At 29.4% G+C, this 27,518-nt stretch overlaps 1 protein-coding gene across 1 annotated transcript; it reads right to left on the bottom strand.

Moving 5' to 3' along the window:
• Positions 1–741: 741 nt before the first annotated feature.
• LOC116769444 (spondin-2) lies at positions 742–27,518 on the bottom strand. Its single transcript, XM_032660540.2, has 8 exons — positions 27,333–27,518; positions 13,296–13,556; positions 5,340–5,539; positions 4,384–4,488; positions 4,128–4,307; positions 3,459–3,676; positions 2,974–3,149; positions 742–2,511 (listed from the first exon to the last, which is right to left on the bottom strand). The coding sequence occupies exons 2-8, from the start codon at positions 13,477–13,479 to the stop codon at positions 2,300–2,302; spliced, it is 1,275 nt and encodes a 424-aa protein (XP_032516431.1). The 5' UTR covers positions 13,480–13,556; positions 27,333–27,518; the 3' UTR covers positions 742–2,299.

Genomic DNA, 27,518 nt, shown 5'->3' on the forward strand with positions numbered 1-27,518 from the left:
ACTTACTATTGAATTAACTTATTTCCTTATTGGTTCCTGCGATCTTTCTATGTTTATATTCTCTCTTCTACATCTAGAACTTTTATTTCTGAAACTCAATAACGAGTACAGATGTTTATTAACCTTTGAACCTGATATATTAAATCTTTGTGTTTTATTTGAATTCCTATTAATAAAACGTGATATATAAGTATCAATGTTTATTTTGTTTCATTTATTTTTATATAAGAGTTCAAAAAAAGTATATATACTTTATATACTATTGTTTTCGCGTAAATATGAGTGTAATCTTTTGCCATACACTATTATTGTAATAGAATAATATTATAATGATTTTATCCAAAACTTTTCTTTGATAGGATTATCAATGTCTTTTATTATTATTATCATAGTATTTTAAAACAATCAAGATGAAATTCGGGTAAACAATTTGTGGTTACGTAGTTTTATAGATGCTATGGGTTTTAAATAACATACAGTTTTCGTGTTCAATATAATTGCATTGTTACGTAACCTTTGGAGTAGCTTTTTATAAAAAGCATTTATGAGTGTGACTTTTTATAAATCTGATTGTGTTTTTTAACGTATCTGATGTTACGAGATAGAAAGAACGAAACCCACATTTAGAATCTATCTTTTTTAATATCTAAATACTTCAAAGTTTTTGAAAAGTCAGTTTTTTTAAATGACACTTTATTACATTGGTATAAACAATATGATAATTAAAATAAAAGACAAATATGTTATTAACTTTTATTATTGAAATCAGAATAATTTACATTGTAAAAATACACATACTCAGTAATTGTTATGCCAGTGTTAACAAATTTGGCTCTATTTTACAATATCAATTTATCAATCGGCACGACAGATCTCAATATTCCTAAACAAATTTTATATATATTTCAGCCTTCGCAACCATTCTTTTGGTATAAGGGTGTCTACAATCGAGAGACCGTCGCGTGTCTTTGGTAATTTGCCCTTAGCACATCAAATACAAAAACTTACTTTTAAGCAAAACATTTTTATTTACTAATTCTCAACTAGAACCTATTACAATTGAAAGTTTTATCAAGAAACTGTTTTTATTTTTACATTTACGTTCTCCATGAACTATCTTATAGAATCACGTCCTAATTAAGAAACTATTGTTTGAAATATTCTTAAGTATTTCATATTTAATCAAGAAGAAGAATAAAAAAAGATTATTTATGCCAGGTTTCGAATTAATACTAGCTTTTCTTTGGCATTATAATTTATTTATAAGCGAAATTATATTAAAAAACCTTAGCTATTGTTATTTCTAAATCATTACATTGAACGTAATATGGTAAACCATACGTCGCTAAAGATCAAAATAGATGAAAATACCAACAATATATGTTTTAATAATATGAATTTATTATAAATTATAAATCTTAGTCACAGAAGGCTTTGATTATGAGTACTTTATAGTAACTTACTCTAATAGAGACTTATCTACGTACATTTTTTACATTTACAAGTATTAAAAATAAAAGCTGCATCTTTGGAGTTATGCATTAAACGACACTACACTTTATTACTGTCACAAATTTGAATTCTTAAGCGATATGTACGAGACGATTACACTACTAATTGACTAACCACACGCGGACTATTAAAATTCTGTTTACCTACACTCAATAACATTTGCGACTATTACAAAAAAGACAAATGAGGATGATTAATGGTAATCCTAATATAAAGTTCTTAAAATAAACTTTCAGGATATTAGAAAATAGTTTTTTATCTTTTTTGTTTTGCGATAGGTGCTCGCATCTACCGTGCGGTTAGTAGTAGTGCTTCATTGTCCTTTTTTAAACGGTTATCTAATCTAAGTAGGTACGTTATGAATATAAGGTTAATGTCTATGAGTCATATTTATAATGAACTATTTATGAAATATATTTTTTTGTATCGGCTAACATTATTGGTTAAACAATACAGATATTTGAATTATGAAGCATTCTTAACTTTTTAGATGTAATTGACAAACTAATACGAAAAGTTAAAAAGCATTAATTAGATACAGCAGCAAACGTCTAAGGTCTACTACTTAGCTTGACAGTCATAAGTTAATAAATTATTTTATACAGACGTTTTATCATTACACACCACAAATATAGGTAAACGAAACGTAAAGGTTAAGAAACGGAAATAGATTTGATTGGACGGACAGATGCTAAGGAGGAAAATTAAAAATATATTTGAAAAATACTGGCTAGTGAATAAACTGAACATCGATTTTAAGAATGGAATCATGTGGTATACATAAAAATTACGTGAGGTTGTTTCGCCAGTCCTCTATTGGAGGTGGTGTGGTGCAGTTGGTAGCACACCATCGGGACTGCGCTGTCGGCGGGCAAGGGCTTCCACCAGGTCGTTGACGACGGATAATTCTTCGAGTTCTTAGAGCTGATCCGACGCAGTTGCCGTCATTCCTACATGGACTCCATTCACCCCATTGAGATACCCGACAGTCTAGGAGCCCTAGTAAAATTTTAACGTTCAGAATACGGTTCATACAATTACTGTAGTAAGCAATAAAATCAATCATACCTGAAGTGACTTTCATTAAAAGTCAAAATAAAATATTGCATTATCAACATAATTATTTTCAATCAAATAAACTAAGATGCCAACAAGTTGATAACGGTCTCATTAATCTTGTTATCTCATTACATTATATGTCACCCTTTATACTTTTAAAGTAATACAAATTCAGAAACAAGTATCGGAAACCTCCATGAATAACTCCATATAAAACATTTTTCATCTAATCTGCCCTTGATCACAGTTGCTGCAAGGGAACCGAAACGTCGGGAGTATGCAGTTTATTAAAATAATAAATAAACGCATAGTTCATGCGAAATTCTATATAAAACTGTACAATAAAAGTGATGTGTTTTGCCAACGTAACTCTCTGATTCGAAGCTATGAAAAAAGACTAACTTGTTCTTTTTCGCTTCCTTCTCTCGGCCGGGTCAGTACTGTCTCCGCGAAGCTTACGTCGTCTTCTAGCTCGGTATCTTCTAGCCAGACTCCGGAGAGCTGAACGCTCGCTTGCTGTAGGATTCGGTACCTCATTTGCTGATCTTGGCTCCTCAGTACTTGCTGTGTTGTTGGTACTGTGTGAATGAATATTATCTCCTGTTATATCTTTTATCTCTTGTTTGAGCTCAAATATTTCCTTGAATTCTTTACACCGTTTATGTTCTTATATCTAACTTTTACCGATATTTTAAATGCCAAAGAGAATACTTTCACTAATCACCAAAAGGATGTGATTAGTTTTAATATGTTTTCACATGACTGAATTAAAATAGTGTATTACTTTTTATTTATTAAGAAAAATCAGATATGACATGGTTAATGTTGTTTTAATCACATAAAACTTACTGCCTCATAATTATGTCTAAACTTAAATTAGCACTTACATGGAGTAATATGAATACGAGCTATCCGGCGTTGTCAGAGATCCGTCCGAGTAAATCCTTGGTGCTTCAGCTCTTTCAACTTCTTCAGCGATGGAGAGTGCTCGGTTGCCATCAGGAACATCAACATTATTGTGGTTTAGTTTGTCCAGTTGGAGCACGTCATATTTACGGTCATCACTGTCACGATGAAATACTTCCGAGAGCTCGTATTCCCGTAGCTAAGAAGAATTTATCATAGGTTATATTGCACTGGAATATCCAATGACTCCAAATACATAATTTTTGCAATATAATATAGAATTAATCAATAGCGTTCAGCCATTGGAATTTAGGTCATGACTTGATTAGAAGCATATTTACCTAAACGTAAAATAGTTAATATTAATACTAAATAAATAAATTTCATATGGCTGCAAACGAAGCAAAGGTTGCGTGTTTTTGACTATTATATTTAATGGACATTTACTATTTCTTTTGTATATTGTGTAAAGATGAATCATTTATATAATTGAATTAGAATATTTACCAAGAACAACATAAAAACATGACCAAAATATAACAAGACATTAAAGGAAAACCAATAAAATACCACAGGAAAGTGAAAGTGACACGTAATTCTAAACCGAACGTTTTAGTGCCGGCTTCACACAAGAGGAAATAAAAGCGAACCTTAATAAATTGGAACGTGGCGATCGGCGGAAGTCTCCTCAGGTGGGGGTAGAAGAAGGAGCCGGCGGGGTGCGAGGGGTACTTGGATGTGATGCGATACGCGACCCCCTGGGGGGCTGTCGGCCAGTTCGGCGCTGTGAACGTGAAACCGTTGTCCGTTCCCGCGTCCAATGGGTCCACCTAATAAGGAATTATTTATTTCAAGTTATCATTTATAAGTATGTCATTCTATTATAACATTTTTCAAAATTTTTACCTCTATAGTAATGCTGTCCAGCCAGTTCCCGTCAACGCAAAGATCAAAGCTGTCAACTCCAATGAACCAATCAGGAGACGGTATCATCTTTGTCATCACTGAGACCTTTTAAATATGATTACAGGTTTAATTAATATCACGAGATGTAATAAAAATCTATCATAATTACTCCGCGATCTTTCCACTGTAATCTTTCCATTTATTTCTTGTGAGTTAATCATGAATGGAGTATATATACATTTTAAGATCCACATTGACCTTTCATCTCGACCTTTGAAATCCCAATAGCGTGTCAGCTGATAAATGAACCCACATAAAAACTTTGCTGTAAAGCGGTAAACAACCGAAATTAGTCTCAACTGGCAATAAATGGCCGCGATGGTAGCTACGATAAATTCGCCTTTTATTACGGCTCGATTTGAATTGTCTACTGTTTTTTTTATTTGCCTTTCCCGCCTGACGTATCGTAATTTTTGTTTGCTCTCTCGAGCATTAATTAGTGTTGAAATACGATATTTCGAGGGGACTGAATCGCTTGCTTTACGTACAGCCGATTCGATTGTAAAATTATTGAAGGCTTGTCATTGTTGTGCCAGTTTATGGCAGGCGTTTCGCAAAATTTTATAACTTTCGTAAATTGTGGTTTTCATGTTAAAAAATATACTGGCATGTTACAGTATTGACAACGTTATTAATTTTGTTAAGTATTTATAACCATTTGGAATTTATTAAAAAAAAAAGTCAATTGGGAAAATACTTTTCGATAATTAAACGTAAGATAAGAGTAAATACATATTCTATTCCTACTACTAAAAAACTACATACATCGTCCGCCTGTGACCACGGTTGCTGAAAAGTAACCGAAACGTCGGGAGTATGTAGTTTTCTTACAAAAACAAAGCACGCGTAGTATATCCGAATAATATTAGTTTCATTTAAATGAAATTAAAAAATACCCTGGAGTGATTCCCATCGACAAAGAAATCAGCTTCGGCTCTGCCCAATCCCTGACCGATGGCTGCTCCTCCGAAGACATCAAGGGTACCAGGCGCTGCTCCGAGTGTATCAGATCTACCTGATTCAGCAAACTGACGGACTGATGGAGAAACTCGTCTTCCAAGACGAAATAGCACGTATGAACGGCTATGGGATACACCTGTGAATGATTAAGGTTTTTTTAAAAAAAAAAAACAAAGTCTTCAGCTGAATCGATGTTAGATTGATCCGTTCATTTGTTCGTTTTCTATACCATTTTTTTGGAAGAGAAATTAATGAAATAAAAAAAAACTATCACATAAAGGTCATTGCATTCAAATTAATGTGTAAAATTTTTCACTCTGTTTGTTTACACAATAAATCACATAGTAACAATGAGCTATTAATTCATGTTTAATGGAAGCTTAATAAATATTATATTTTATATCATAAAGTTAATACTTTATGACTATAATAACAATTATATTTCTCTATTATGGTCGAATTTTGATGAGAACATCTCAACTTAAATAAAACATTTAACTCAATTGAACTTCAAGCTCTAACTTTCATTATTTTTATTGAACACAAACTTAAACGAAAATATTTGTAATAATACTTAATACAATAAGAAGTTTTTAAGATTTAGAACAATAATTAGTTTTTAAGTTATTGCTGCAAGGAAATATACTTCATCTGGAATAAATTTAAATTTTCAGAAAATGAGTACATAGAAAATATAAAGCTGAACTTTCTGGAGCCTTAAATTGAATAGTAATTTATAGTTTTTGAAATGCAATGTTTAAAATAATTTGTAAAGCTTAAATTTAGTATAAGCTAGAAATATAAATTAGATTTTAGGAAATTACTGTAATTAATGATTCATTTAAAATATTTACTTTACATTTTCTTTAAAATATCCTTATCTTAATGTTTTCACAAAGTGATAAATGTTATCACTTTCTGTTATTTAAAATATTCATATCATATCAAACAATAATTATTCATTTGACTTTCATAAAATCTTATCCCTAAAAAATTTTGCATGGTCCTAATACTGAATAGTTGTAAAGTTCTAACATCTAAGTAGAGTTAAGCTAATAAAAAAACAGTTAAACACAGGACAGGGTCCGAAATCACTCTGCTGTATAGGTTATTTTATTCTACCCTCTCAGATATAGTTTTAAGTATTCGTATGAAGAAAATATAATTTCAGTTATAGGAGTCTTTACTTTTAAAAAATTTCAAACTGCTAACAATTTGCAACCAGGATAACTTAAGTAATTGTTATATACGAATTATACGAGATGGAATAAAGAAATGCTGAAAAAGTTATGCCGTAGACTCGACATAAAATGATTGAAATATCCCATCCGCAAATCTCGAAATGGCTGTGAAAAAAATGATTTTTCCCTTTTTTTAAAGAAATAGCCCAATCTAACTTAAATATGTAATTTATTAATACCCATCTCTCAATCAAGTTATGTAAAATTGATAGGTAAATAATTATAGAGCATATTTCTACACAAATAAAAAAATAACATTTTATTGTTACTCTTAAGTTTTTTTGTCGGAATCTAATAAAAAAAATAACACATTTTATTAAGAAAAAGTGTTCGTTTGTTTGTCTTTGCAGTTTTGATTCTCAATTGTGCAAAAACTTCTCGGCAAACGGTGATAAAAATTTGGTTTAAGGTAGTTAAAGTGTTAAAAATTATCCTCATATTTTATTTAATTCATCTTTGATGTGGAAAAGTTCAAAGTAAGATAAAAAAAAAATGGCTAGCGAAGCCACTAGATAATCTTGGGATGAAAGAAATTTATTGAATTTAATTATTCCTGTGATTTATTACTCAATAAATATATTAAATGTCACTAAAGAATAACAAGAGAATTAATGTTTTTGTAAAAATAATTTCAAGCTTTATTATATTACTGAAAAAGTGATTTATGAAACGTATTTGTTCTTGTTGGAAGATTTTTTCAGATGGGTATTAATTTTTTTTTAAATAGATTTTATAAAGTATTTTGAGCGAGAAAAAGGTAGGATAAATGATTATCTTTAATTTTGAAAGTTTGTCTTATGCAAAGTGTATAATATAGTCTGAATAACTCCTAATCGGAACGATTACTTTATAGGGTATTCGATAAAAAAACATTTTGTAATGTAAACTACTTCACGGATACATAAAAGTACTTTTAGTACTCATTGGTAATTAATTAAACGTAAAAAGTTGTTACAGGTGCATCTATAAATTGCAGAGGCGAAAATGAACAGGACGAAAATAGTATTACGATTTTGCAAAAACGCATAAATTCTCATTCACGTTGTTTACATAACGAGACCCAGTGAGTCAGTGATACCAGAGTGTTGAACTTTGCCAATTGGCTCAAAACGAGCAAAAATAAATTAACGTTTTAACGCTCAAATAAATAATAATATATTTTTGTTTGACGAATATTCTATGAGTCTTAATCACTTCTTTTCCCAGCTATGACCACAAATTAGTAATTTGTGCCTAAATCAAACAAAGAGTCTAAACATATTGTTTTTGTCTTAATCACTTACTTCGTTGCCCAGCTATGACCATAGATTCGTAATTTTTGGCAAAATCAAACAAAGTCTAAAAATATTGTTTTTGTCTTTATTTTAATAAAATTTCTATAAATCGAAAGTTACATGACGATTCATATAATAGTTTGATGGAGAAAAAATTTGATTTATCTATTTATTTATTCATGTTACAATCTAGTTCCATAAAGATGATCTTATTGCAAATGTTTAAACAAATGATTATCATTTTGTACTTATTTGCTTCAACAATATGAACAAGATTAATACAATCAATGGAAACCTTCAACGGCTATCTTTAAAACAATTCCGTATCGCACTAACGATCACAATTAAATGCACGCTCACGAAACTAATGGCTCTGTTTGTAACTTGTCTCTAATTATTTCCGCTAAGGAAAAATATAGTTGCTTCTCATTCCAGCCTACATAGAAGAAGGTTCTAACCCATTTCGTTTAGAATTAGATAATAAAATACTTCATTTTAATTTGTGCATGGAGAATTTTAATATGCTAGTATTATATATACCAATATGTGTTGGAGACGCCGAGAATACGAATTATACCTCTAACATCAAAACAAAAATAATATATCAATTAGTATATTAAGTTTTGTTACGATACAGAATTATCTAAATCTATCATAACCCTGACAGACAAACAGACGACAATTCAAAGATAAATATATTATTCCCAATTCTTTTATATTTATTAATTTTTCATAACGATTGGTACAAGCTTGCACATTTTTAGATGTCGTTGCCATGTGTATATCTTAACATATTAGACACGACACTTAAAACTGAAGCAGTGCCAAGATTTAGTGAGTAATCTATCGGGTGACATGACTAACTCATTGTAATTTTGTTTCGCTTGGCGCTTAGTATAAAACGAAATAGGCAGGTGAATATTAAAAATAGAGTGCATTACGAGTGAATAAAAATATCACCATTAATTTAGGAGTTATAAAAATATATTGATACCCAGTTCCACTCTAACTAAAATTTCATTCAAAGTATTCGAATTTCAATCATTCATCAGGTATTTTCTGAGCCACGAATGAAATATTTGTATATTTTTTCATTTATAAAAATTTTTTATATATTCAAGTCCTCCAATATAAATATTAACGAAAGTAAGTGAAAATATTATTTGCCTCTATGAAAACGTTAGAGACAGAAGTAAGAATTTAATCAATTCATAAGCCAGGCAATAGTAATGCTATTTACGGAAACATCTAAAGAGGGTAGAGACATATTTATAAACAGCAAGGTTTATAAATAGTATATCGCATTCAGATAATGAGATCTAAGATTTTCGCGAGTTTATTCATTTAAATGAAACTAGTATTTTTCGTATAAACAACGCGTGATTTATTTTTGTAAAAAACTACATAATCCCGACGTTTCGGTTACTTTTCAGCAACCGTGATCACGAGATGATCTCGTCTGCCCGTGATCACGATTGCTGAAAAGTCACCGAAACGTCGGGAGTATGTGGTTTTTTACAAAAATAAATCACGCGTAGTTTATCCGAAATATACTAGTTTCATTTAAATATCGCATTCGGGTTTTACGTATAACACTCTTAAGAATAAAGTCAAATCCTTAAATAATGTCTTAAATTTTTATTACTAGTATGTTTAAGATAAATTCATACAGTTTTACTAAAAGAATAATTGCGATTGTAAATTTATTTTTTGTGTAAATAATTGTGGCTTATTATTTTGTTACAAATTTATTGTTAGGCTTTATTCGAAAATAAACAAAACGAGAAGATATATTGTTATAATACTTACAAGCCATCAGGTGTCGGTCATAATAAATAAAATTCTATGTTCATTATAGGAATACTGTTATATTTTCCTAATCTTTTAGATTGAAAATTGTGATTTGAAGGATTTTGGTAGTATAGTGGCCATTTCGATGTTACTTGATACTTTGATGAGCGAGCGGTGTGTTTTAAAGATGCAGTCGCTACTAATTTTGGTGTAGTGTTATTAGATAGACAAATTAGGGATTGTTAAATATATATATAATTCAATTGATGTTATAACATGTTGGATGTTCTGTTTGATAGTATGTTAGGACACGCCACACTCTACGTCGGGAGAGTGCCAAAAATCCTTAAAAAAAGATATTCTGACACTACGAGAGGCCCAGAGAGTGAAAGTGGGAACCTGAACAACTTCTCATCATTTTAAGCAATGCAATACGAAAGTCTTTAATTATTAATATCTAAACCTATATCGTTTGTAATGTTTTATTTCAATTATAATAACTTATTTAAGCTCTACTTCGAGATGGCTCTTCATGATAGTAAATACAACTCTTACAGTGTTCGATTCTATGACTGAAAAAGCTTAAATCCTTAAAACCCGCTGCCGAAATTTCATTCCATTTTATGTGACGAATTTTCCTCTAACAATATTGCGACTGTTTTAAGGCACAGCAGCCGTGTCCTATAAGCAGATTGTGTTTTGTAAGTAAAAAACCTTAAAAGAAACAAAACTTACAGCATCTAGGATATATAAATAGAATGTGATGTTTAACTATATATATATATATATATATATATATATATATATATATATATATATATATATATATATACGTATATATTATAACTCTTGCATAAAAAGCAACTGGAACGCAACATTAAATATACTTCATCTATTAAATTCTTTTGTAATAAGTTAGCTATCATAATAATTCTAGCTAATTTGGATTTTATCAAAGCTTTTAACAAAGTCGATATTTATATAAATATATTTGATTTTATATTAAGACACAGTTTAATGTGTTTGTAAAGCGTTTCATTTATACGAATTGTATATATTTTTAACCTGACCATTAAATTAATATGCAGTAGTCTTGTTCACAGTGAGAAGTGATGAAAAAAACTGTCAATGAGTCATGTTGTTTGTCACCGCGCTGCGGTTTCTTATCGTTCTTGGAATTGGTTCCGTATACACGTTTAGTTCTATGAATGACCTTTTATTTTTGTATTAACGGATGTTATATAAGTTTATTATAATTTTGATAAAAAGTTTCATATCTGTTTAGGTTCCGGAACATATCATGAGACATAAATCATTAGCCATCAATATTCAATACCTCATTGATCTTAATTGATAGCGTTTGACTAATACATATATGAGACTATTTTCAATTCTTTATAATAAGTGGATATCAATTAGTTTTTTGATATTCTTTATAATTATTGTTGTTTATTAAAATGACATGTATATATTTTATTTTAACAAAATATTTTTCTCAATATAAAATAATATAATGTGAACAGTAAGTATGAAGGAAAAAAAAATCTTGGTCACTTGAAAAATTCATATAGCGTCAACTTCGTATGCAATATAATAAAATTAATTAAATTTCTTAACTCGATGTTAATTAAACGAATAATACGATGAAATCAATAAAAAGCTAAACACATTTTCATTTTCCGTACATTAAGTTATACATTAAAGTAGAATGATACGTGATAATTATGTCCAATTAAAAATCTCTTTTTTGAACAAACGTAACAAGCATTTTTTAGCTATGAGTATTGAATTTTACTTAATTAATGATGAAACTTTCGTTTGAAGTTAGAAATTATAATATATATTTTTTTTGAAGTACCCTCTGAAAAGCGATATAATTTATGCAAGCTCAAATGCCTTTTAGTATTGAGGACATCAAAGAAGTAGAAACTATTTTTGTTTATTTTGAAATTAATATATATTTTTTTTATCAATGAAAAGTATGAAATGTTAGAGAAATGTTTGCATTCGTGACCCAAATACTAAGTTAAGTGCTGCGTGGGCTGTAATAGGTCTATTTAAATACATTCATTTTAGTTTTGGCACAAATCTATGGTATCAATTAAAAACATAATTATATTGGGAATTAAATTATTCTATAAATTTTTAAAGAAATATATGATTTTGGAAGTGTTTTTACTTATTTATAAGCATCTGAACGTCTTTTTACAAAGAACGGATTCTCGTTCCGAGGATTCCAAAACACTTCCCGAAACATAATAGTGTTGTGACGGGATAAAGTTTCCTGTTTCTATCGATAAGTGTCTATTTTAACGTCTAGTTCTGGCAACGAGCCAGACTTTCTTTATAGTATAGGAGAAATGTGGAAATATTTTGAGATCAAACAATCAAAAACATCGTGATCTGTAATATATATTTGAGTTATGGATTGACTATATCGATAAATAATCTTTAAATTTTTGTATTTAACTGGTAAAAATTGAATGTGTAATGTGTTATAATTGTAAATTTAACTTAACTTTGCCAGAAGTTTGATGTTAGGTTTATATTAAACAGATATTTCTGTTTTTTTTCAATAATAATATTTAATCATTTAATTAAAAAAGAACTACAATTTATAAATTATTTCAAATATATCCAAAGAAATTTAACTTCTACGAATCAATTAAATTGGAGTGTACGTTTTATATATGGAAACTGCTTTTTGCTAAATGCAAATGTACACGTAATACACCGTAAATATTATATCCATATATATAATTATTTTTTTCTGTATGTCTTTCAGTTTGTTACGGCTATACTCAAAAACAGATGGATCTATCATGACGAGACATACACTGACATATAATAGTAAAAATTTATTTAGGACGGATTTTTTTATTATTAATAAATTGAATGAAAAAACAATCCCGTAGATGAAACTGAGGACAAGGAAAGTATAAACAGAACATTGTTTAATTTTATAATTTTTAGTTATTCATTTAGACAAACTGCTTATTTTTATGAAAAGGAAGATAACACTTTAGATGTAATATATCGCAAGAGATTGTATTCTTTAACGTTTTTACCGCTTTCCTTAACTGCGTTTGAGTTTTGTAGGTCGCGCAATATGCCAGCGTTTCTTTCAAGAACGAAATGTGTGCTTTTAATGACAAAAAACTATGCCAAATTTTATAAAAGTTACTACTATATCGCATTAATTACGGTGCATTATTATATTTCACTTAACAGTTATTGTATAACCTAAAAATATAGATTTGACGTTTAACAGGTACATTCTTATTTAGTAACTTCATCTGCGAGGCATACGAAAATAAACGTGTGTAAGAAAAAAAACCATTTGCTTTGACTTAATAACATTTTCGTTTCCCGTGTCTCCATCTATTTGCTTCCCGGAGTGGAATTTATTTTCGACACACGTTACAAAAATAAATATCACGTCCTTAACAAGCATTAATGAAATTCCCCTTACCGAAAGTAAGTTTCCGTTTCTTCATTCCGTCGTTTGAAAATTATTTATGTCATAGGATGCATAAATGGTTTTGCTTTGTAAGAAAATGTGTTTAAGGCAATAAGAAAAACTCACCGTATACTTTCGACCACTGAGCAGGGGGTCTCCAGTCTGGATAGTGCTTTGGAAATTTTTCCCTGGTCCAATAGGTATGTAATACCATTCGATAAACAGTCATCTTATCCGGGTTACATGCCTCTGAGTCGCTCGGTGGTACCGCTGCGATGGCAAACACCGGCAGCATCAGTAACAACCACATTTTATCGATATTGAAAACCACTACACAGTTCCAACACTAGCTACGTTCATAGTGGCGTCACACGCCCTATTTCGTACCTGAAACAATATTATAGCTTAAAATAATCCTTTCGATCCAATATAATCTCATCGAGATCACACTTCAGTCATGAAGGTTATGAAAATTTACATTAACTTAAAAATATCTTGTTCGGTTCCGTTGTTTATGTTGGAGTTATTAATGAATTCGTCAGTCAATATAATCCAAAGTTCGACGAACTTAAATCTATTTCGGTTCCTTTGAGGTGCAAAACTATTTAAATTAGCAGTGTCAGCTGCGTATTATGAAGCCACAAAATGAGCCTTGTTTCATACTGTTACGTCTTATTTACTGTAATGACGGTTGCAGAATTATTATTATTAATACTGAATGTTACGCATGTGTTGACAACATTTTCCTCAGGATTTTACATGTGTTGAAAGTTGATTACGGAAATTGTTGATTTTAGGAATTTAGGATCCAAAAGATGGATGTTCTATCGGTGTTAAAGCAACTCTGTAAACAGCGATCTAAATTAAATCCTTAATTACTAATTTGACAACGTTACGCTCAGACTCACGTAAAAAATATTAGATTCCTTTATATTAAAATTATAAATACAGTTTCTTTATACAGAATTGTTATCAAGCTTTATTAACCCACGCGTATTAGTTTTATATTTTTTTAAAACCATTTTATATAGTACAAGCAATCGTTACTCAATACGTTTGAAAAGGGGGACGATTCAATTATCCGCGAGTATGTTCGTGACGCGAATGCTCATATTCTCAAGAGAATTCATTTTGTAAATTGAGCGGTTCATGTGCTTGTATATAAATTATAATATTAATTTTGCCTCATTGCTTTTGATGTCGCGACTTTCGGTTAAAACGAGGTATCTAGAATCGTTTGGGAATACAGTACTCTATATATAAATTATACAAGAAAATGTTACTTTGTATAAATAAGTAGTGTAAGTAGTATGTGTACTGTAAATGAATACAAGTGAATATTCCGTTTGTATAAATGTCTGGCTTGGTTAAAGTTCCAACCGCCTTAATAATTTACAAGGACATTCTTCATGAATACCTTGGACAAAATTCGTATCGATATAAAATTGAAATAACCACTCAACCGTTATGATCAGGTTTAACATACATTTAAAAGATAGCGAAAAGAGAAACCTTTTTCCCGAAAAAAGATCTATTCCACCGATAAAATAAAATGTTATTAAATCTATTGAAAACTTCAATAAATTTATATCAGAAGTGATTTTATAGATCAACAGAATTTCATAGAACTCACATAAAAAACTTTCATAATAGTAAAAAAGTTTTAGTAATAAAATTTTTGATTTGATTGCTTAAAAACGTTAATATTTGATACGATTCTATGTGTCGTGTATCAAAGATATTTATCAACATGCGACAGGATACACAAAATGTTTTCGATGCAATTACAATGAAATCGTGTTACGCTGCTGTGTTTTAAATGGCATGGGTTTATATGAATTATTTTGCAATTTATTTTGCACGTAAACAGAATGCATAAACAAAAAAAAATTGCATAACAATTTATGGATATCGCGTTCTGAATAATTTTATTTTTCATAAAAAAAAAGGTTATAAATACAATTTTTATAGTTAATAATAAGCATAGCCATATACTACATAGCTATAAAAATATGATTATTATTAATATTTGTTATCAATCACTCTCGTACTAAAACGCTTTCGATTGTAACGTTTTGTCTAGGTACATGTGTACGTATATTTTGCTATGTTGTTAGAATGCTTCAATCGATTATGTCACTCTTTCTATTCATTATTGTAATTTTACGAAATTGTATAGAAGCCACCTTCAGATATCATTCCATTGTTTTTCAAATATTCTAACTCCGATCACGTACACATTTACAGTGCCGGTGGGAAACAACTCGACGCAGGTCAATCTGGCGTGCACTTTTATAAAGGAAATTCATTTATTTATATTTAATATAAAATATTTTTGGTTCTGAAACTAAAGGGTAGAATGACCCATTTATTTTGGGCTTAAATTTTATCTGCCACCGTTAACGTTCGTAGATTTCATTCGAATAATATAACAAATATTATGTACTATGCAGCCATTAGAACCTCCTCGCGAACTGATTTGGCTTGTATAATTCATATACGTTGTTAATATTAGACTTTTAGATATCCTAAATACCATACACCTTATAGTTACATTTCATATTTGTAAGCAAATCGTAAACAATAATAGTGCCTGAGTATCAACAACTGTGAGGACGTTGTTATTATACTTGACGGACTTATTTTTATGGTCACGAGAAAAATATATCCGAGACAGTAAATTTCCTCTGGAAGCACAACTTTCCCCGCATAAATAAATCCCTACAAAGACGATATGAATTAATATAAAGCAAAGCTTCCAGAAAATTAACTATTTAATAAAGAGACTTTATGTTGAATCTATATTAAATTATTTGTTTTAAAATTAATGAAATTATGTAAAATATAGATATACCAATGATATTTTTCCTTAGAAGTACCAATGAAATAACGTTTCTTTATTTTCTTCCTGTACGTACGTTTTTTCGTAATATAGCAGCTATCTTTTACTTAAAGTCTTATGTGATTTACATTCCTCTGTTAAGTAGGTTATTTGAAACAATAACAGACAGACAGACTGACACAAATGTAACAAGAAATGTATTTTTGTACCAATCAACCAAAGGAACCAATTAAAGCAAGTATGACGTTTGGGTCATAAATATTATTTGACGTTTCAAACAGACACTCCAATTATATTCAGATATTTAAAATATGCTTTAGAAGACATTTAATTTAATTTACATTTTGGTTACCATAAAAGAGGTAATTTAAACTCTACTGTTAGGAATAACAAATATTTTAAGAGCTTTCCGCTGTTCTGAATGTATATACATTGTATTATACCATTAAAAACAATGGCATTAATGTTTACATTTCTGTGAATTTACAACTAAAACCTACATCTACTAAAAGCTTTGAAATTCTCGACAATATGAAATATTAATAAGTAAGTAGTGAGAATTAAGCACTAGGTCATTTATACACTTGATAATAAGTTTGGCGATGTTGAAAAACTGCATCCATTTAGCCATATCAGGAATGTAAACTATTCACCTAATCAATTATAAATACGAAGTCTTATCTAAATTTGGTAATCACAGTGCTGTTATGGGCGCCCATTCACGGCATTGTCCTGCAAGGCGTTTTGTTTCACGAGTCCATCAAATATGTAGCGTTTAAAGAATCATTCACAACATGTTATCCAAACACCGGACATTCTTTAATTACTTTAAATTCACCTCTGGTAGACTAGAATAAAAGACCTATGGTATAATTTTTTTGTTTTGTTGCCTGCATTGATTTATTAAAATATTTTATAAATATGTATATTAATTTTACATTGAACGAAAAATTAAAATCATTTCTATAAAATAGTATCGTTAATATCTACTACTTCTGATAGTAAGGTAGACTATAGAATTTTTTTTGTGATATAAAATATTTGTTTTTTTTTTATTAGCCTCTGTTTTTCTCTACAACTTCCTTTGCATGCACTGCTTAATATCCCAAGCCCTGTGGTAGTCCAATAGTCCAGTTATATTGAAAAGAGGATTTAGGCAGAGGAAACATACAAATCTGTCTAGAAGGATGGAAGGAATAATCAATTTATATTATCATTATAAAAACTGTACGTGCAAAAACAAATTTCATGACACAATTTTTTCCCTTTTGAATTAGTTCCGGAACCGTTTTATTCAAACACATAGAATAAAAACTTGAATTTTTTCAAGGACCGTGGCATGTAAATAGTTTTGTTGTTTATAATTAAAATATCGGTTCTTAAAATCTCTTTTTTACCGTCAACTTTACAACAAAGAGGCAAAGAAAAAATATTCCTCTATTCCGTTGGGTTTAAAAACAAGAATGTCTTAAACAATTCCGAGTGCCCAACATTGCTTTCATTGTTTTCGTGCCTGGATCCCAATGCACCCGTAATTTTAATAAGCCATTAACGAACATAAGTCTACTGACTATTCGAAGTGAAAATCATATAAGTATTTCTAAGGATAATTAAAAATAATCTATATTCAAATTAAACGTCTTTGGAGATAATTATTTACTTTTAAAACTATTTGTTATATTGTCGTGCTTATGATGATAGTGTATTAACTATTCAATAAAAAAATATTTTGTTCCTTCAAAGAAAACTGATGTAAGTACTTTTATGATAATGTTAAACATATTTATATATTTCTTTATATTCTGATTAAGAACCATGAAGTAATTTCATTAAACCAACAAGGAAGGCATATTCATATGGAAATATGTCATTGCTCACTAAGACAAAGTTTGGCATTCCATTCATAAGTATAAGGTTTACATCATACGAAGTTCCTGAATTTCAACTCCAAAGTGTTATTAAGTTTTAATCATTTATAAAGCCGGAGCAACGATGAGACACTCTCAAAAATTGAACTGAATTTAAATTATAATTTATGTTACGGAATTACGTCTGTTCAAAATTGTTTTAAAGCTTGTAACTGTAAAGTGGATGAACCTGTATGTTAGGCTCCCTAGATTCCGAACATTCAACCATCCTTTTCATTCTTTATCAAACCGGGGCTTTGAGGTTCTTGTTTCAATACAGAGATATGAATGTGACTGGAGTATCAGGTTATATTAAATATAACACACATACAGGTAAGATACTGCGGTTATATCTACATAATCAATTTTAATGATGTTCATTTTTTTGCATATGATTTCAATAATATTTTAAGTTTTTGTGATTTCTCTATTAAAGCATAATATTTTCGGTAGTCATATTATTTCATTGGAACCGAAAATAATTCATACTTGAATAGTTTTTATTATTTATCTTAGTTAAAAGTAACAAAGGACACATATTTTTATTAGTGGAACTGCTAAAAATAGCCAACTCGAGCCCAAGTATTTTATTTGTAATTGAACAAATGTCATTTGACGCGTGCTTTAATAAAAGTAATTTTGTTCAGAGGTCTTAAATCCAATACAAACTTTGACTGTTACTTTCGTAATAATTAAAATAACATTTGATAATGTTGAAATAAATTTTCGTATTTAAACAAACTTAAAATTTAATGTAAAATAGATTTATATAAAGTTTTCAGCAAACATTTGACTCAATACCCGGAAGATCTTTGAAATGCTAATTGTTAGATGCCGTAATGATGACTAAATGTAAAAAGCGGAAGAAATTTTTGTTAAATTTCTCATTCTTTTAATAAGGTTTCTTTGTTCAGGATTGCCCTAACAAAGTTAAATAACTTATTTAATTTTCTTGTAATACAAACTTTTTAATACTTTAAAAAAATATTGACTGAAATTTAAAAAAAATGTAGATAATAAAGAGGTCGACAACATTATCGATATCAATTTAGTTGAAACCATACTAAGTAGTTATCAATATGGTTTTAACATATATAAAATTTTGTTAAATCAAAATTAAAATATATATACACACACACACATATATATATATATATATATATATATATATATATATATATATATATATATATTATTAGATTTAACCATAAGAGCTACAGTATGTGAAATTATAATCAGAGATTTTCCAAATACTACATCCAGTACATTCAAATCCCAGTAAAGAAACTGTTGCCAATACACGAAACCCGCAACACAAGGAAAATCTTTTTTTAGGCTGAAAAGTAGGTACTCAAAACAAAAAAGAAAGAAAATTATATAATTTAAATGTAATAAACAATTATATAAATGGAAAAATATTAAAGAAACCATTAACGTTCAAGAAGTATTATTTAAAATCATTTTTCAAAAACTGAACTATATTTTTTATTTTAAATATTTCTTCAGTACGTAATTGTTTACTAAATTACAATATAAGACAGATAAAAGAAATATCATCATTAGCACAATTTAATATAAATAAAATACAGGTTCCTCGGACAAAACAAACAATTTCATTTAAGGCACATATACAATAAAACATTTATGTTATATCACAGCTAACAATACGTATACCGAATATCGCTAGACACTAACAATAGAATTCTTTATATTGTATTTCTATATGGAATTTATATGAATTTGAAGCCAACAAAACGGATGGATTTCCTATAATAAAACAGCATGGGTCATTAGCGGATGTCCATCATGTGTAGGTAAAAGCATTACTGTGTACCAAACGAGACGAATTTGATTTGTCCTCTATTAATGGATTATGTACTTATTTTCTTACTGTCTGTTCCCGCCATATCATTTGATATCACGAGATTTTTTTGATAAATATGAGTAAAAGTAATCAAATCAATCTGCGGCTGTGCTTTAGGCATGGGATTGTACGAAATAATTAATTACTAAAAAGGAAAAATTTGACTTTTTTTAGTTGTTTTATAAGCCGCGAAGAAGTTTTTGCTGCCTTATAGATAAATTATAGATTATGCTTGACATTAGTGTATACATACTTTACGTGGCATGTCTTGTATGACTCAATGAACATATGGTTTTGCATCGTCTATCTACTTACACCTCGTACGACCTAACACTTAGGTTGAAATTTAGTTAACACAGTTTATATTGAATTTGTAACGGTTAGATAACTTCAATTAATGTAATAAGTATTTGGCTTTTTGATGTCCTTGTTGATTGTTTACAGCATAAGAATTAATAAAAAGAAAACAGATATAAATAAAATATATGACAAAAAAATTACAACTCATATTAGCTAAAGGAGATAGTGATTTTGCGCTTGTATTTTCTACGAATAAATTGCGTCTTAAAACATGCTAGATTACACATACCTAACATTCCACAAAAACATCCCGAAACGTTGAATAGACCTTTTAATTATTCTTGTGTTTCAAATGTCCCATTGTCGTGAAAGCCTAACGACCGTGCATGTTTGCAGACGGCTTTCAAGGAACGATTCATGTATTTACATAAAACTGTTTTACTTCACGATATGTTATTTAAGACAAAATTATGTAAGAAATATTTTTTTATAGATATAGAACTTTCATTATTCTATTAATATAAAAAGTGAAATTTAAGTAAACTATTCAACTAAAAGCACTGGTTTACAAGATGTATTTTTTTTTCTTATAACGAATATTTATCCATACAAAGGACTATACTGAACTGTGTTTATTTTGTAAGGCTCCTTAATTATCTGTGTATACACTTTCTAATTGTGATACATATTTATACCTATACGCGTCTAAAAAGCCCATTTTTATTATTTTATAAATCAGTTCACTTTTTTTGGGAATAACCTCTAACAAACAAAATCATAAATTTATTTATATTTACCGTATTTCTGTATTATTCCAAATAACCTTGGCATGCTAATTTTTAGGGGCAGCCGCCTTCACTGCAGCACGATATTCCGCGTATTTGCGCTTACAACTAAATTTGATAATGCTTCCATCGTTTCCCTGAACAAATGACAGCGTTATCATACAAATATATTTTTTTTTAGAGAAAAATAAATGTAATATTAATATTTGCATTTCTCTGTATATGTAATCGTATTATGGTGAAGAGACGAATATTAGTTATATTTCTTATAAGTCGTTACTTCAAAATTCGAACTTACAATCCTCCCAATAAATAAATTCAATGAGTTAACAAATCTCCACTCATTTCTCCATTAAGTCAGTTTATGGAAAAGAGGACTTGCTTGGTTCACTGTAACCAAATTTTGTTGGTATTATACTTATAATCATATCATTTGATACTTTATTGGAATAAAATATCTTCAAGCGAAAATGCATCCTAAATATTTGACATTTGTAGCTAGAACTGTGTACGTACATTGTTATAATAAATTCCGATGTTGCATTACAACTCAAAGGGAATTCCCATTGTTCGACCGTTAGTCTCCCATCTGAATCAAACTTACCAGTTAACAAGAACAGACGTCATTTTTCTTTACAAATTCATATGAATGGCTTAAACTTAAAACGCTTTTTGTAACTTTGTTTCTCCTAATTTATACATCCATACATCTTGGATCTATAGATGGTAATCCTTTCTAGACAAAACCAAATGAATACATTAGTGAGAAGCTTTACTGTAAACTAATATACAAATTAAAAAATTCTAAAAAAAAAATACTGACATTTCATCTATTGCTGGTATTGTAAATTTTAAATATACTGTAACTAAGTTGAAAATTTTGTAATATTTTAAAACGTTCTTTTTATAACAAATTATTGTAATCACCTGTAATACAAAGGTAAAAAAAAAAAATTAATACTTTTCTTCATTTTGTCTTAGTCTTGAGCATCTATTGTTATGTAACAAAATAAATAATTCCTTTGATTATTAATTATGTACTTATCTATTTATTGAACCCTTCTTCATTCAATACTTTAACTGTATAACGTCATACTAGTATCGAATTCCTTCAAACTCTGTCTATTTGTCAGTTCGAGTTTATTGGCAAAGGAAAAGCCGGTATTTAAGAGTTCCCCGATATTCGTGCTTCACAGAAATAGATTTCAAGTAGGTCATAGTGGCAGTGTTCTAAGTATAAGTCCATTCAATATTAGATCTTATCGAACTGCGATAAAGTTCATAATTGCTAGCGAGCTGTTTGTGTAGACATGTTTATTGATGGAGTTATCACCGTGATGTAAAACAAAAGTAGAAAAAACAAAGGAGATATAGCCAATGTAACCATAACAGCTGTTCGTTAACCTCATTCTTTGTTTTTGTTTTATCTCAGTTCCAAGTACGGCATCCTTAAGTTACTTCAGATGTAATTTCTGATTAGTTTCTTAAGGAAATTTTACTTGACATGGCTTTATAATATCGTGCACATATTTATACAAAACGTTTTAATATGTTTCGTTTTTCTCTATTAGAAGTGATCCTAGAAGTCGTTTTTATTATTAAAGCTACCAAACCATAAAACAGTCCATAACAATAAAGTTCAGTGATAAAGAGTGCCAAATTATTACGTAAATAAAATAAATGTAATATTAAATTAATTTTAAACCATTTTTTTATGTTAAAGGTGGCAAACGAGCAGACGGCATACATCATGGACAGTAGTAACTGTTGCCCATGGACATCCGCAACATATATGTTGCGGTTGCGTTGCCAACCTTGATTGTTAAGGAAAAGGGAGGGGTGGTGATTAGGAAATGCCAGGACACGGAGAAAATAGGGAAAGCGCAACAAGCTCTCTCACTCATCGGACGAAAAGCAGCCATCAAAGACTACTTCACGCCGATCTTCTGTGAGAGGCTGGTACGTTCCCGGTCCCAACCCATGTTCGAGCTGTAGTTACTAGACCTAAGCTAGGCTCTACCATCTACAGAAATACCATAATTACAGACAGAAACGTACAATTATTCTATTGCTTTTTAATTAAAATTCAAAATGCCATTCAATATTTACAATGATAATTATAAATATACAGTAAATTACCTGTTCTATCTTACAAGGGTGATTTATAGTTTCCATTTATTATCACAATCCATCAAAACATGTAAAAGCATGCATATCGTAGAACAGCTAATTTAAATGAACATAATTTAGCATTTAGATTAGCCAGACATCTGCAATGAGTTACTTACTCCATATCCAAGTATATCAAAACATAGAGAAGGCTAAAGCGCATAAAGTACAATCCAATGTGAGCTTATAGTATTTTTTTTTAAGTTCAACTTAAAAAGAAATAATTAGATAAGTGAAGTAATAAATTGGGCTTTTGAATTTTTTCGCAGTATTAATATTTATTAAGATTTTTTTTTATTTGTTGTAACCATTTCCCATTTTGTTATTTTAAATTTAAAAATATATCTTGCATAAGGCGTCAGACAGAAGCTTATTTATATTTCTATTCCTCATGAGCAGTATTTCATTTTCTAATCTTCCCCCAAAATCTTTGCTGTTAAATTTCACAAGCCCACCCACCAATTATAGAATTTTGCTGTTTTGAGAATTTGGTTTTGTAGAATACAAGTAAGTATATTACGTAACACAAAATGTAACGGTTGGTGCTCGTTCAGATTTGACCACCGACTACCATCAAAATATATTTCTGTTGTTCCAGGTGAACTGATTAGTATTTGGCTTTGAAAGAAAAGAAATAATAAAGATTAAAATAATAAGATAAATAAGCGCGGTTATTTTTAGTTCATGTTTCAATAGGAATGTCGGCTATGGATTCTAAGTTTTTCTTCTAAAATATATATTATATAGTAAAACAACATTGTGATATTTCGTAATGGTATGAATTTGTACAGGGAATAAATATGTGACTTAGAATTCAAAAGATTGTAGACTTGAGTCAAGTATTTAAATAAATAACTTTAATGTCAGCAAGCTAATAAATTACGCTGTATTTTATTTTTTTTATAGACGTCACTTTTGATTCTCATCTGAAAGCGCTTTATTGTTAAGTCGCTCGTGACGGGAATACATAGGAAGTTTTTTGTTTGTAAACTTGTACATCTGCATATGCGTGATGAGAAATGTATGTGAGGTGATATAAATGAAAAATATTACATCTATTCAAGTAATATTCTTGTCACTGAATTTTATAATAGCGATGTCGCTATCAGTCAGTCAGATCAGCGACTTAGAAATCTAATGTACAAAATAAATTATTTTCCAACTCTAACTAGTTTTATAGATATGTAAGTTTGTTTATATTACGCCTCATGGTCATGCTTGAAGAGCAGTATTTATCCAAGGGTAACAAGGAACATTTGGGGAATTTTCCTGTAGGCAACAAAAGTATTATATATTAAAGATAAATTAATAAGAAAATAGGCATAAAATAATCAAGAAGATTTATTTCCTTTTATTTTTTCACTATTTGGGGTTCATCTGTAAGGAAAACTGTTGAGCAAGTCATTTTTGTTTGTTTAAATTTTCTTAACCTTCATTTTGAATATGTACATTTTTTTCTAAAAATATAATCTTCTTTTGTTACGGCAATAGTTTTAATTATGTGCCTATAAAAGTTTTAGTATAAAATTTAAAATTTGTTTGAGATGAGCGAATAACACTTAATAAAAAATCACCTTTTTTATTTCGAAACAGTAAATAAAAAAATAACATTTAAATTTATATTACGCCAACTCAGAAATCAAATATATCTATTGAAACTTCAAAGACATGTCGGAATATCAAATCTAATCAAAGAAAAAGTACAAAGGTTAATATAGAAGAAACTAAATAAATGTCTCAATAAGTACAAAATATTCAACTGACAACAATAAAGCCTCTCTCGAATGGTGCTACAAAAATTACGTCGACAATATATCAAGTGGCAACCCTAAATCACTGTACATGGCAGAAGCTAATGGCAAGTGGGCGTTTAAACATTTTTCGCCCAATTGAAAAAAATATTTCAAAGGACATAAATTTTTATGAATGAAAACGCGATGCGGAATGTTGCCTTTTGTTCCAGCGAGATTAATGCTGTCGTGCTTTTGAAATTTTTTTTTAATATTTCACTACACGTCACGCAATACAACAATTTTAATACTCCGAGTAAATTTTGCATCAATGATAATGGGCTATTGAACTTCGATATACAGGATGTGAATTTCATATCAATTTATGTTAACGAATGTATATATTGCTTGACCGTTGACGTGATTAAAAAAAATGATTTTACAACATGGCTTAACTTTCTGATTAAATTAAAATAATAATAAATAATTTATATTTAAATTGTTATATAATATATGTCAATCCTTGTGTTACAAAATATTTTTATATAAACTAATTTGTTAATAAAGCAGATAATATATGTTTTATAATTTGCGTATTTTTTTAAAGATCTCATACATATCTACAGCATATTTACCAGTCTAATGTTATTAAGGCTTACAAGGAAACGGAACAGGACATAGCGGGAGTTTTGCCTTCATAATTAACTTAAGGTTCTTAGTATAAGGTCCTAGTGAAGAGGGTTGATATGTTGTTAAGGTTGGGATGACGTAATTGACTTAAAGGACTTCAACTAATAATAAGACTATTCAGTTAAAGTTATTCATTTATTTACAAGAGGCGTTTTAAGGGTTGAGTGTTTACCTAACACCAGTGTAAGCAATCAAAGGCAGTTTCACTGAGTTATGTAGAAAATGTTCAAAAACTTGAAGAACTGAAGGATCTGTATGACATTTTAACAAACAAAGAGACGAAACTTCTCAACATTTCATGGATTCACCATGCGGTTGTCGGATCCATTACGTTGCAGGTAGAGGAGCTTTAACAGTGCCTAGGACTTGCTGAGACCCAACCTGCTGGGACCCAGGCTGAGGTTTAAATATATTAATGATTTTGCTGTAGTCTTGTCAAAAAACTGGCTGTTCAACAAATGTTATGCAACGCTGATATTTTAAACCTTAAACTTAAAGCTTCATATTTCTATTTATGCTATTATTAGTTTTACTTATATACATGAATTCAGTCATGTACCTTTGGAATCTTCTAGAGCTATTTCAAATTCTTTATCACGCAACATAAAAACGTAGGGCAGTAATTAAAGTATTTTTATTTATGAGCATTTTTTTAATGTTACGAGTTTCATAAATGGATTGTTATTGAAGTAGAAATTTTAAGTTATTGCTCAGAATCCCAATTCTATGCCTATCACAATATTAAATATTGAATATCGACCTGTATATATATCGATATATATGTATGTATATATATATATATATATATATATCGATGTACATATATTTTGTATATAATGGAAACTTAATAACAAAACATATATAATCAACCTCATTATCATAATGTTAAACGGACTGCATCCTTATTTTCTTTGCATGTTTAAAATAACAAAATACTAATGAAATATATAATTGAAAAACTAGTTTGTTTAATAATAAAAATATGAAATTGTAAAAAAGGCTTCGTATGACCGAGTTTGACACGTAGCAATGACGTAGCGACGTAGAATGAGCAAATTCTACTGAAACGTCGGCCGCCACTACAGGTGGGGTGATGGAATTTACGCCCTAGTTGTTCTTAGTTATTTTATTAAACCATAGTTTTATATTTAGAAAGGGTATGAAGCGGGAAATTAGTTTAGCGGTCGGTCTTTGGTATAATAATAATGATAATAATAATAATCCATATTCAAACATTATAAACGTAATTTCAAATATTTTATTGAACAGTCTGTATATATAAAAGGTGGCAAAAATAATAGATAAGGTCGATATATAAAGTGATAATCGTGGAGTGTAAGTTATGTAACGTATTAAACATATAGATGCTGTATCTAAATAATTTCCCTTTATAAACTACAATACTTAATTCCCGGTCTTAGAAATAACACAGTTTCAGTTGTCACCATTTGTATGGCCTTATTTTAAAATAATTCACCGTAATCATTCATTCGTAAACCGTAAATTATTACGGACGTCTCAATTCTTTCATATAATTCAATATTTTATATCTGATATTACAAAATGTAAACAAATTCAGAAAATAAATTCCTGTTTGTAATGCCATAATTCCTTAGCTACTGTTGTCGAAAACTATAAACGCTGTTTTGACTTTAAAAAGAATCTATTACAAAATTTCGTTAACTTTCCTAAGATTCCAGCAAACGCACTATAAAAAAATTCTTTTTAACTTATTTTTTAAACAAAATTTATATAATATATGTTATGTTTATGTTTTATTATCATAAATATATATTTAATTGCGCAAAACCGTTGTTCATTCTCCCGTGAGCCAATTTGAATACAATATTAAATACTATTATATACAAATACTCACCATTCAAACAGCATGTGTCATATCAATATCCTTTGTACAACCGTTAAAACACAGTCTTACAAGCTAGTACCGAGAATGGATCGTTAGGTTAGCGTTTTCATCAAATTTTCATTAAGGTATCCGGCAAAAACGCGGCCGTACGTGTTGATTTATGAGCCGTGTGTAATACGTCTATACGCCACGAGC

This window comes from Danaus plexippus, chromosome 14 (assembly GCF_018135715.1).
Source record: "Danaus plexippus chromosome 14, MEX_DaPlex, whole genome shotgun sequence".
In the NCBI taxonomy this organism is placed as follows: Eukaryota; Metazoa; Arthropoda; class Insecta; order Lepidoptera; family Nymphalidae; genus Danaus; species Danaus plexippus.

Bases quoted from the DNA above. Each gene is read 5' to 3' on its own strand.
- LOC116769444 (XM_032660540.2), bottom strand. From the start codon at position 13,479: ATGTGGTTGTTACTGATGCTGCCGGTGTTTGCCATCGCAGCGGTACCA. The intron at 4,489-5,339 runs GTATTTTTTAAT...CATATTTAAAAG, and splicing joins TCGATGGGAATCACTCCAGG to GTCTCAGTGATGACAAAGAT. The intron at 2,512-2,973 runs GTTAGTCTTTTT...AAATTTTACTAG, and splicing joins AAGGAAGCGAAAAAGAACAA to GGCTCCTAGACTGTCGGGTA.